Source organism: Phyllobates terribilis, unplaced genomic scaffold (genome assembly GCF_046119375.1).
Source record: "Phyllobates terribilis strain yellow unplaced genomic scaffold, ASM4611937v1 Scaffold_5__5_contigs__length_657084704, whole genome shotgun sequence".
NCBI classification, from domain to species: Eukaryota; Metazoa; Chordata; class Amphibia; order Anura; family Dendrobatidae; genus Phyllobates; species Phyllobates terribilis.
In genome coordinates, this window is record NW_027362765.1 from 386,402,489 (window position 1) to 386,414,687 (window position 12,199).

The following is a 12,199-nucleotide window of genomic DNA, read 5'->3' on the forward strand; positions in this document are numbered from 1 at the left end:
CCTTTTCCTTTCTGTAACCTCCAAACAAGAAGCAATTTCCAATTTTTTTCGAAATCATTACTGTGTGCAGGATCCGAAAATTGCATAACATTTGCTTGTCCTTGTTTTGCTTTTTTTAAATGCATTTATTTGGGGCTTAAAAATAATTTTTGCAATTCGATTTTCTTAAAAATTTTGCACCATTAGGCTTTTACAGGCTCTTTGTTTCCCCACACATTCAACTTTGATGTGGTCATAAATCAGCTGAGAGGAACTAAAATAAGGCATAAAAGAGTTACAAGCTCTCCCATTGGACTGCCAGTACCAGCTTACTGATGGATTCTCTGTTAACTCATTCTGCAGCCGGCAATACACAGTGCAGCACAGAGGATATAGAGGGCAAACGGTGCAACATTTTTTATGGCACCTAATTACAAAAATCATTTATAGCCAAAAATACATGCATTTAAGTAAGAAAGAGAAAAAAAATTGTCCTCAAAGCTGGAAAACTGATTTAATCAAGTCTATGTTAAAAACTTGTGTTTAATATTGTAATTCATTATCCGCCTGTTTGGGTCCTGAATGACCCATTATAACTTTTATTTATATTTTTTATCATTGATAAATTTAGTTGAGATCCATAGTCTGATCCTATGCTGGTGCAGTGAGCTCAGGGTTCCTCCTAGCGCAGGACAATGCTCGGTCTCATGTGGCCATAGTGTGTATGCAGCTCCTGGATGATGAAGGCTTTGAAGCCATTGACTGTCCCTTACGTTCCTCAGACCGCACCTCTGATGCCATCACAGACTGTCTAGAGGCCACTGATGACCTTACCCAGGTGTAACATGGCGTGGGGCGGTAGCTGAGGGCGAGGTACTCGTGTTTCACGCCCCGGCACGCTACATAAAAATGGGGGTCCTAGCTGTGTATGCTCTTGTTACCTTACACCTCTGCAGACTGCATGGTGCCTCTATACTGGGCAGGCCAGGACCAGATGTTAGGGGACAAATTGAGGAAGACCAAAGTCCAACATTAAACTTATATTTACTGAACATGAACTTGATAAGAACCATGTAGATCAGATAATACTCACTTTTCTTCACATAGGTGTCTCTTGCTTTATGCAGACATGGGCACTTCTCGGTTACATTTAATAACACTTCATTTACCTTGAATATCCACCAATTACGGGAGACTTTGTATTCCCCTGAGAGGGCCGCATGGGTCAAGGGGTACTGCTGAAGCCTCTCCCAGATATTCTCAGTTCCCAAATGACTAACAAGGGCCCCACTGTTTTAGGTACATCGGTACGACTCCTCACTACAACCTTGAAAGTCCACTGTTCCCCATTGGAGAGTTTACGTCCCAATATGGTGACCATTGCTTCATTTCAATACTCAAAATTGAGCTTCTTTTCACAGTAGACAACTGTCTGCTAACGTCCCACTGATACAATCCCTTCTCGTTCAATCCCCTATAAGTGGGCCTTCTACTGGGTTAAGTTCTGTACCGCTTAGGAGGCCTCTCTGGCCTGGGAACCAATCTGCCAAATCTCTTTGTCAGATATCTCTTCATGTTTCCTTGGTCTTTAGGACGTGCTATCTGATGTCCTGTGGTCTTCCCTCTTCGCACACAACACACTACATCATGTCAGCCTGCCAACTGTCAGATCTTGGGTCTGTCTCTACTGAACACTGGGCTCTGTCTTGCTCACTGTCAGGAGGTGGTCTTGTGTCTTCCCACATAGTCCCTCCCATTCTGGGCTAGTCCCAACTATTAACACTATCTATTCCCAACTATGTGCATGTTACTAAACAAACAAAATCACATTTAAAATAGTACAATGCATGATATCACAACACATATCTCCAAAGGGGGAGGTGGGCAGCACCTCCACTTCCTTACAAAGGACTGGGAGGAGACCCCCCAGGATACTGTTTGCCGTCTCATCAGTAGCATACTCATACAATGTCACACTACATGCGCACTACTGAGCTACCGCAATATCATTGGGACCGCCGTGCGTCGAGTGTTCTTCCCATGGGTGGTCCGTAACCTGTAAATAAAACTGAAGAAGTCACTTATTCCAAATAAGAAGCCCCCGACAGCGCGTCCTGTGCATAGCAGTCTTGATTTTTATTTTTATTTTTGTACAAAATATACATTTCTGAATTGCAAAGCAGCTATAGTCGGCTACCAAACCGGACACGTCTGAATACAGTGGGTGAGTTATCTATATACAAAGCTCATGCGTCAATACGTGAGGTTCATCTCGAATCCCTAGTTTATAAATCAGTGCTTTATAATCCCTCCCTCCCCAATAATTAAGATGAAACAGGCATCCAGTCAACGAAACACGAGGAAGAACGTGCCGATGAAACATTCCTCCGAGTCTTGTAGAAAGATGAGGTTAATACAAACTTTCAATCCATCACGGTCATGCTGGGAGACTTGACGTTCCGAAGAGAGACGTCCCCATGTCAAATCATTGGCGCCAGCTGAGAAGCTGGAGGGATTCTTTTCAGTTCCAGCTGCAGGATATTGCTAATTGTGTTTCTCAGCTTCTATACACCGGCTGAGGTCTAAGCAGCCAATACATAATCTCTGTATATCTATAGCATGCTACTAAATACTTTTTTTTTAAATTTCTTTATAATATTCTTTTACCCTTCCCCCACCTCCAACCCACCATATAAAAAAGCACAAAGGGTGTCCCTTAAAATTCTCTCATTTTGGAAGATTATTGCACTTGCCAAAAAAAAAAATAATGTGCATAGAATTTCTATATCACTTAACGCTCATCTATCATCCTAGCGTCCGAGGTTATTACACGTTGCATACATTCTCAGATACAAAGGTCTAAAATTACATTGCTGCTCAATGGGTGAAAATGTTGTGACCTAGTAGCCCCGCTGCACCCTTTGATAAATGCATCACAGCCAGCGTGGTGTAAAAGTGAATTCTGACTGATAAATTAGTGAATGTATTGTAATTAAAGTAGAGATCTTCCCTCAAAAAAGCTCCAAATCATCTGCATAGTTAAATGATACCGTTCTGAATGTCACCACTAGAGGGAGCGCACTGCATACATTTTTATCATTGAGTTCTATGCATAAACTATGTACAGTGCACTCCCTCTAGTGGTGAATGTAGGTAGTCACAATTGTATCATCACCACTAGAGGGAGCTCACTGCGTACATTTTTTGTCATTGAGTTCAATATATAAATTGTGTATAGTGCACTCCCTCTAGAGGTTATAGGTAGTCACAATTGTATCATCAACACTAGTGGGACCCCACTGCATATATTTTTATCATTGAGTTCTATGCATAAACTGTATGCAGTGTGCTCCCTCTAGTGGTGGATGTAGGTAGTCACAATTGTATCATCACCACTAGAGGGAGCTCAGTGCATACATTTTTATCATTGAGTTCTATGCATAAACTATGCAGTGCGCTCCCTCTAGTGGTGGATGTAGGCAGTCACAATTGTATCATCACCACTAGAAGAAGCTCACTGCATACATTTTTAGCATTGAGTTCTATATATAAACTGTATGCAGTGCGCTCCCTCTAGTGGTGGCTGTAGGTAGTCACAATTGTATCATCACCACTAGAAGAAACTCACTGCATACATTTTTAGCATTGAGTTCTATATATAAACTGTATGCAGTGCACTCCCTCTAGTGGTGGATGTAGGTAGTCAGAATTGTATCATCACCACTAGAAGGTGCTCACTGCATACATTTTTATCATTGCGCTCTATAAATAAACTGTATGCAGTGCGCTCCCTCTAGTGGTGGATGTAGTTGGTCACAATTGTATCATTTAATTCTAGGTTTATGCAGAGGATTTGGAGCTCTGTATTAGAAAAACAGTCCTGATTACTGTCAGGATATATTAAGAAAGGAATTAGGATAGGCTTTATATAAGAAAATGACTATATGTGTTGGTTTACTACCTTTCTAGCTGTCAAAAAACTACAGCTCCCAGCATGTTAAGCATTGTAATTTCTCTTTGACATTAATGGAATATTATTAATTTTAGGATAGGGCATCAATGTTTGGAGGGATCGGGAAGTCTGTGACCCCACACTCATCAGCGAGGGGACGAGCAACAGAAGCAAGCAATACTGCCCCTACAATGAAGGGGATGATGCAGCCTTTTTATTGTGCTGATTAGCAGTGGTAACAGGAGAATAAATATTAAATATTAATGTTCCCGGGGCCCCGTTAAGTGATTTATTATTAGGCAATGTGGGTGAATGAGATTCCATACAAATATGGAAGCCGACAGGACTCGCTCTGGGGTCATATTTTATATTAATCCATAGAACAAAACCTAAAAATGTAACCTAAACTGTAAAATAAAGCAATAAAATAAGAGGCTGATACCACCATGCCTAAACCTAGAAGAAATCAATGTATTTACAGAAGAGAAACCAAAGCAAAGGGCGATGCCAGCTGTGCAGAAACTACAGGAACCCGAGCAGAAATATAGACAGTCCCACGTAAAAAGTGAAGCCGACACATGAAAACACCATAATAAGAACCAAAGATGTCCTCCTGCTCGGGTACATACATCGTGGGTCACATGTGGGCTGAGAACTAAATGGGCCCCATAAAAAAAAAGGCTCAGGGGCTCCTTACAATCCTGTGCAAAATTTTGACCACCTACAGCTGCCCCTAGCGGGCGCTAACAGATATGAATGCCTACAGATCCCATTGACCTCAGCAGCTGCCCACAGCAACTAATCACAGCGCAGCTTTCATTCTAACAGAGCTGATTTAAAAATGAAAGCTGGGTTCTGATTGGTTGCTATGGGCAACCCAGACTGTTTTGATAAATGAGGGCCTAAGAGGTTCTTTTGGAAATCGGATTGTGAGCCTCATTAAAGGGGCTGTCCAGACTTAGGGTGCAATCCTGCAGTCACTCACGTCTAGTAGGAATGTGACTGGAAGTATACAAATCACATACTTGACGTCCCATGACCGCCCAATCCCGGCGACGGGACCGGAGAATCCTCACACCGCGTACACTACCGCATAGAGTGACAGCAGACTTGTAGCCTAAGGCTGAACAACCCCTTTAAGGACCGGACCACATGAGCCATGACAAGTTCTGTACAACGCCGCACAATATGTTGGTGCTATATAAATAATATGACAGGTCCTTGGCAGTCTCTGTTTTGGGGTAATGGTCACTGGCAGAAGTTCATTAAGTCTCTTTGATGGTGTATTACATTTAGGCGAACTTCCCCTTTAAGGAAAAACATCTCCTGTATTTGGGTTGTCAAGATTTTCATCTGTTTAGCTAAAAAGGAAGATGGCTTCCAACACAGGAGCACTCGGCTTGTCCAGCATTGATTTCAATAGAACTGCAATGCCTTACCTGCCCTGTGGGGGCGCTGCAGGGAAACTGAACACTTGCAGCCAACTTCCTCTACAGAAGCTTATAAACAGGGAATCCAGAAATAGTGAATGCCGGGACTTATATGTGCTGTCTATAGGAAATCAAATGTCTCCTATGAATGTACGTAGCTGCTAGGAAGACAATTCCCTAAAGATCACCCCATGCACGGCCATTATAGCAATATTTAAAGGATTATTTCCATCTTCATAAATGGATATTGTCAGATAGGTCTTATAAATACAAGCAATTTTACAATTTACTTCTTATTCGAATTTTCATCCGTTTTTGAGATATTAATACTTTTTGTTTTCTTTACAACTTGTTGCCTTGGAGACCGACCACCGCTGCCTGACAGCAGAACATGTGCAGCTCTTATCTACTGAGCTTGTAAGCACTACTCTATAGATGGCCAGGATCACTGGAGCAAACTGTTGGCTTCCAATCTCTGCTAGCTTAAGCTCTGCGCTTACAACCTAGACATCAGCGGTGGTCGGTCTCCTAGGAAACGAGTGATAAACAAAAAACGATAATATCTCAAAAATGGCTGCAAATTTTAATAAGCAGTAAATTGCAAAAGTGTTCATTTTTACAGGCTCTATCTGACAATATCCATCTGTGATGATGGGAATATAACCCTTTAATGGGAAATGACAGGACATCCATAGTACGGGTGATTAGATGCACTTCATGTTTGTACAGATGTAGTCGAGATGAGTATGTCGTTTGGCACAACTGATCATAATATCAAATGATGGCCAAGTCAGCTCTGCTACATCTGATCACAAGTCTGTAGAGTGCCGTCTATGGATATGCAGTTAGGACCTACTGCCTTACCCCTGGGGTAATGAAGCTTTGGGCCATATTGGAGCATAAAGTATATCAAATGGGCTGTATATGGAAGCTGATAATGAGTTGCAGCTTAATGGACTCTTATATATGTCATCTGGTTCCATATTAAGTTATCTCGTATTTCTGTAGACAATAAAGTACAGTGTATAGTGAATTTCCAAATGGCTAAACCTGTTCGTTGCTTTATATTTATAATTTTCAGAGCTTTGTACAGTATTTCTGATACAAAGCACCAAATCCCCTGCATAGAAGAATAATTAAAACATGAAGCCTCCACTAGAGGGAGCATCGGAGGTTATTGCATACAGTACATTGTGCAGTAATATCTTGAGCTCCCTCTAGTGGTGGCTATTGGTAGCAACCATGGTATAGTTTAAAGGGGATGTCCTGGATTAGATAAAAAAAAAACATGTTTACTTTCTTGCAGAAACTGGACCACCCCTGACTATGGGTTGTGTGTGATATTGCAGCTCAGCTCTTTTCACATCAATGGGGCTGATTGCAATACCAGACACAACCTATGTTCAGGTGAAAGAAACCAGCCATGTTTTTTCTAATCCCAGACATCCCCTTTAAATTAACCAAGCGATAGAGGATATAGAATAGGGGGGTGTATCTGCAGTACCCGGCCGTGGCCACTATACAGTCAACGGAGCTGTGCTAACTGACACCGAGAACAGCTGATCGGCGGGGGGCACCTGCACCAATCAGACATGGATGACCTATCCCAATGATGGGCCATCGATTTTTAAAGTTCTGGAAAACCCCTTTAAACTGTACTAGTTACATCCAGAGCTGCATTCAAAATTCTGCTGGCATGATATTGCCGCCCCTTGTGCTTCGGTGTCTTTACAGAGCTCGTTCTTCTTTGGTGCATTGTAGATGCCAATTAGGACTCCAGAGTTTAATAAAAAAAAAAGTTCTGAAACTTTCTAACATAATTCTTCGAGATTCAAGATTCTTGCGTGCTGTTAGTGAATAAAGACCATCTAGTAATCATGTGGATACAAACTGGAGCTTGATACACTGTAACAAAATGTGCATGGATGTCTATCAGACTCGATCAGGGTGAGAAGTTGTCACCTGGATGTAAAGCAGAATGTTTCTATTCACCCCCTGCAAGCAGAGATCTTGAAAATGATGATAAATTATAGTTAAAAAGTTGTAGAACTTATTTCATGTAGCGCTTAAGCTCGAGTTACGTGAAACCCCCTTTAATGGAGAGGCTATGGTCCTTCTAATTGGAGGACGATCTTCATTCCTGTGGTCAGCGTCCCCCCACTGCTAATCCCGGGTAAAGACCGGCTGTCATCGAGGACCGGATCAGAGCAGCGTAGATCAAATTATTTATTTCTGCTACCGGGGTATCAGTTATTACAGCTATGGGGGCCCTTTTTTAACCTCTTAAAGGAATATTCCTATCTTGGACAATATGATGTTGCATACAGTTCTAATAGTTGCAGGCACCCTTATTTTGAGAATATGGGGGTCCCTGACCCCCATGAACACAAAGGAGGCTATGCATGGACATTTGCATGACTGTTTGCCAAATCCTGATAGAAGCGAATGGAGAAAACTTGCGCATGAATCACAGAGGCGCAATCACCTTTCCATTGGCGCAAGATGGGTGTCAGGGATCCAAGTTTTCAAGACGAGGTGGGAACCGCATCAGATATGTGAATTTACCATAAATGTATAAGATGGGAATAAACCTGTAATTACTTTGCTTTAACGGGGCGCTGTTCTAAGTTTTGCAGTCTGAGATTTTCTATGTATGGGCTCTAAGCAGCGGAGTGACTTCTTCATTTGGGGGATCTATAAGACATATCAGATGACTCAAGGTGGATTTTCCCCTTTAAGAATTCAAATAAAAAAATGTTGTCTCAGCTTGCTGAAACTTGTAGTACCCCAATAGCCTCAGGCAGCTAAAAGAACATTACTATAGCATATTCGCCAACAGTCCCAACTTTTGCAGGAATGTCCCCAAAAAAGTTTTGGTCACAAAAATGACCCACTAATTAGTATTGTGACATGGGCAGTTATGTTATATTAGTATATGGAGGAGCTCATTATACAATCAGTTCTCATAAATTAATAATAAACTAGGACTGGATTATGTCACTTCCCCTTTAAGGATCATGTGATAAGTGAACATCAATGCCGTCAGCTACTACTATCATCTGGAAGAAGTTTCTAAGGTTTTCCTGGTTTTTCGGAAGTCAGCGGGAAGTAACTTCAGACCGTTCGAGATCTCCACAAGCGTCCACCCTGGAGACTACTACTCCCATCGTGAAGGTGGGTGATATTAGGCGACACCTTTGGATCATCAGGAGAGGGATAGGCTCCTTTAAGTGTTACAACAGCCAGGACATAGTACAGGGCATTTTTACTTTGCGTCGTACGCGCCCTCCAGTGGTCGTGCATCCACATTGTCTATGTAAAAAGTGTGAACTTGGGAGAAACAAAACAAAAAAAAATGAACTCTTGAAGGTCGTGGGTTCGCTAAATGACGTTGTCGAAGAGTTGCATTGATCTCATGATGTTTTCATCCTGCGGAGGAAAAAGAGGAGATCACAGAGGTCGGCTCATTGTCACATTTAGTGGGTCATAAAAAAAACTTTCCAAATGTTTTTTAACCAAGACCCTGCAAATGATGTGGCCCTGAGTGCCCACCCCACAGTATAGGGGATCCAAGCCAAACTGGCTCCAAAATATGTCTTACATCATGTGGATGCTAAGGATTGACTCATTAGCACTAATGAATAAGCATAATTAATTGTCAGGCACATTTGTACAGGTATTATATTCAGCTGGCTCATTAAACCCTGGCACATACATTATATACAGGCACTATGAATATCAGCATTCATAGGGTTAATATTACAGCAGGAGTGCTGCAGTACAAGCCAGGAGAAATGTACGGGCACTAATACGTAGCCAGCAAAACTGTATGAGGACTATCAGGATGTGCACTACATTATTAGCACTGATAAGCAGCGGGCACATCTCCATGGCCACTAGGACTGGCACTACATTATTAGCACTGATGAGCAGCGGGTACATCTCCATGGCCACTAGTAGGACTGGCACCACATTATTAGCACTGATGAGCAGCGGGTACATCTCCATGGCCACTAGTAGGACTGGCACTACATTATTAGCACTGATGAGCAGCGGGAACATCTCCATGGCCACTAGTAGGACTGGCAGTACATTATTAGCACTGATAAGCAGCAGGCACATCTCCATGGCCACTAGTAGGACTGGCACTACATTATTAGCACTGATGAGCAGTGAGCACATCTCCATGGCCACTAGTAGGACTGGCACTACATTATTAGCACTGATGAGCAGTGAGCACATCTCCATGGCCACTAGTAGGACTGGCACTACATTATTAGCACTGATGAGCAGTGAGCACATCTCCATGGTCACTAGTAGGACTGGCACTACATTATTAGCACTGATGAGCAGCGGATACATCTACATGGCCACTAGTAGGACTGGCACTACATTATTAGCACTGATGAGCAGCGGCCACATCTCCATGGCCACTAGTAGGACTGGCACTACATTATTAGCACTGATAAGCAGCAGGCACATCTCCATGGCCACTAGTAGGACTGGCACTACATTATTAGCTCTGATGAGCAGCGGGTACATCTCCATGGCCACTAGTAGGACTGGCACTACATTATTAGCTCTGATGAGCAGCGGGCACATCTCCATGGCCACTAGTAGGACTGGCACTACATTATTAGCTCTGATGAGCAGCGGGCACATCTCCATGGCCACTAGTAGGACTGGCACTACATTATTAGCAGTGATGAGCAGCGGGCACATCTCCATGGCCACTAGCAGGACTGGCACTACATTATTAGCACTGATGAGCAGCGGGCACATCTCCATGGCCACTAGTAGGACTGGCACTACATTATTAGCAGTGATGAGCAGCGGGCACATCTCCATGGCCACTAGTAGGACTGGCACTACATTATTAGCACTGATGAGCAGCGGGCACATCTCCATGGCCACTAGTAGGACTGGCACTACATTATTAGCACTGATGAGCAGCGGGCACATCTCCATGGCCACTAGTAGGACTGGCACTACATTATTAGCACTGATGAGCAGCGGGCATATCTCCATGGCCACTGGTAGGACTGGCACTACATTATTAGCACTGATGAGCAGCGGGTACATCTCTATGGCCACTAGTAGGACTGGCAGTACATTATTAGCACTGATGAGCAGCGGGCACATCTCCATGGCCAATAGTAGGACAGGCACTACATTATTAGCACTGATGAGCAGCGGGCACATCTCCATGGCCTCTAGTAGGACTGGAACTACATTATTAGCACTGATGAGCAGCGGGCACATCTCCATGGCATCTAGTAGGACTGGAACTACATTATTAGCACTGATGAGCAGCGGGCACATCTCCATGGTCATTAGTAGGACAGGCACTACATTATTAGAACTGATGAGCAGCGGATACATCTCCATGGCATCTAGTAGGACTGGCACTACATTATTAGCACTGATGAGCAGCGGGCACATCTCCATGGCATCTAGTAGGACTGGCAGTACATTATTAGCACTGATGAGCAGCGGGCACATCTCCATGGCCACTAGTGGGACAGGCACTACATTATTAGCACTGATGAGCAGCGGATACATCTCCATGGCCACTAGTAGGACTGGCACTACATTATTAGCGCTGATGAGCAGCGGGCACATCTCCATGGCCATTAGTAGGACTGGCACTACATTATTAGTGCTGATGAGCAGCGGGCACATCTCATGGCCACTAGTAAGACTGGCACTACATTATTAGCACTGATGAGAAGCGGGCACATCTCCATGGCCACTAGTAGGACTGGCACTACATTATTAGCACTCATGAGCAGCGGGCACATCTCCATGACCACTAGTAGGACTGGCACTACATTATTAGCACTGATGAGCAGCGGGCACATCTCCATGGCCACTAGTAGGACTGGCACTACATTATTAGCACTGATGAGCAGCGGATACATCTCCATGGCCACTAGTAGGACTGGCACTACATTATTAGCACTGATGAGCAGCGGGCACATCTCCATGGCCACTAGTAGGATGGGCACCACATTATTAGCCAGATGAGCAGCAGGCACATCTCCATGGCCACTAGTAGGACTGGCACCACATTATTAGCACTGATGAGCAGCGGGCACATCTCCATAGCCACTAGTAGGACTGGCACTACATTATTAGCTCTGATGAGCAGCGGGCACATCTCCATGGCCACTAGTAGGACTGGCACTACATTATTAGCTCTGATGAGCAACGGGCACATCTCCATGGCCACTAGTAGGACTGGCACTACATTATTAGCACTGATAAGCAGCAGGCACATCTCCATGGCCACTAGTAGGACTGGCACTACATTATTAGCTCTGATGAGCAGCGGGCACATCTTCATGGTCACTAGTAGGACTGGCACTACATTATTAGCACTGATGAGCAGCGGATACATCTCCATGACCACAAGTAGGACTGGCACCACATTATTAGCCAGATGAGCAGCACTGATGAGCAGCGGGTACATCTCCATGGCTACTAGAAGGACTGGCACCACATTATTAGCACTGATGAGCAGCAGGCACATCTCCATGGCCACTAGTAGGACTGGCACTACATTATTAGCTCTGATGAGCAGCGGGTACATCTCCATGGCCACTAGTAGGACTGGCACTACATTATTAGCTCTGATGAGCAGCGGGCACATCTCCATGGCCACTAGCAGGACTGGCACTACATTATTAGCACTGATGAGCAGCGGGCATATCTCCATGCCAACTAGTAGGAATGGCACTACATTATTAGCTCTGATGAGCAGCGGGTACATCTCCATGGCCACTAGTAGGACTGGCACTACATTATTAGCTCTGATGAGCAGCGGGTACATCTCCAT

The 12,199-nt window shown here is 43.9% G+C and overlaps 1 protein-coding gene across 8 annotated transcripts in view; it reads right to left on the reverse strand.

Moving 5' to 3' along the window:
* Positions 1-2,091: 2,091 nt before the first annotated feature.
* The window catches only part of KCNIP2 (potassium voltage-gated channel interacting protein 2), a 654,874-nt gene continuing 644,766 nt past the window's right edge, over positions 2,092-12,199 (reverse strand). For all 8 annotated transcript variants that reach the window (XM_073684924.1, XM_073684926.1, XM_073684931.1 and 5 more), the window contains one exon: positions 2,092-8,790. In XM_073684924.1, the coding sequence (XP_073541025.1) occupies positions 8,743-8,790 (48 nt within the window). In that variant the 3' untranslated portion in view covers positions 2,092-8,742. The remainder of the gene's footprint in view (positions 8,791-12,199) is intronic.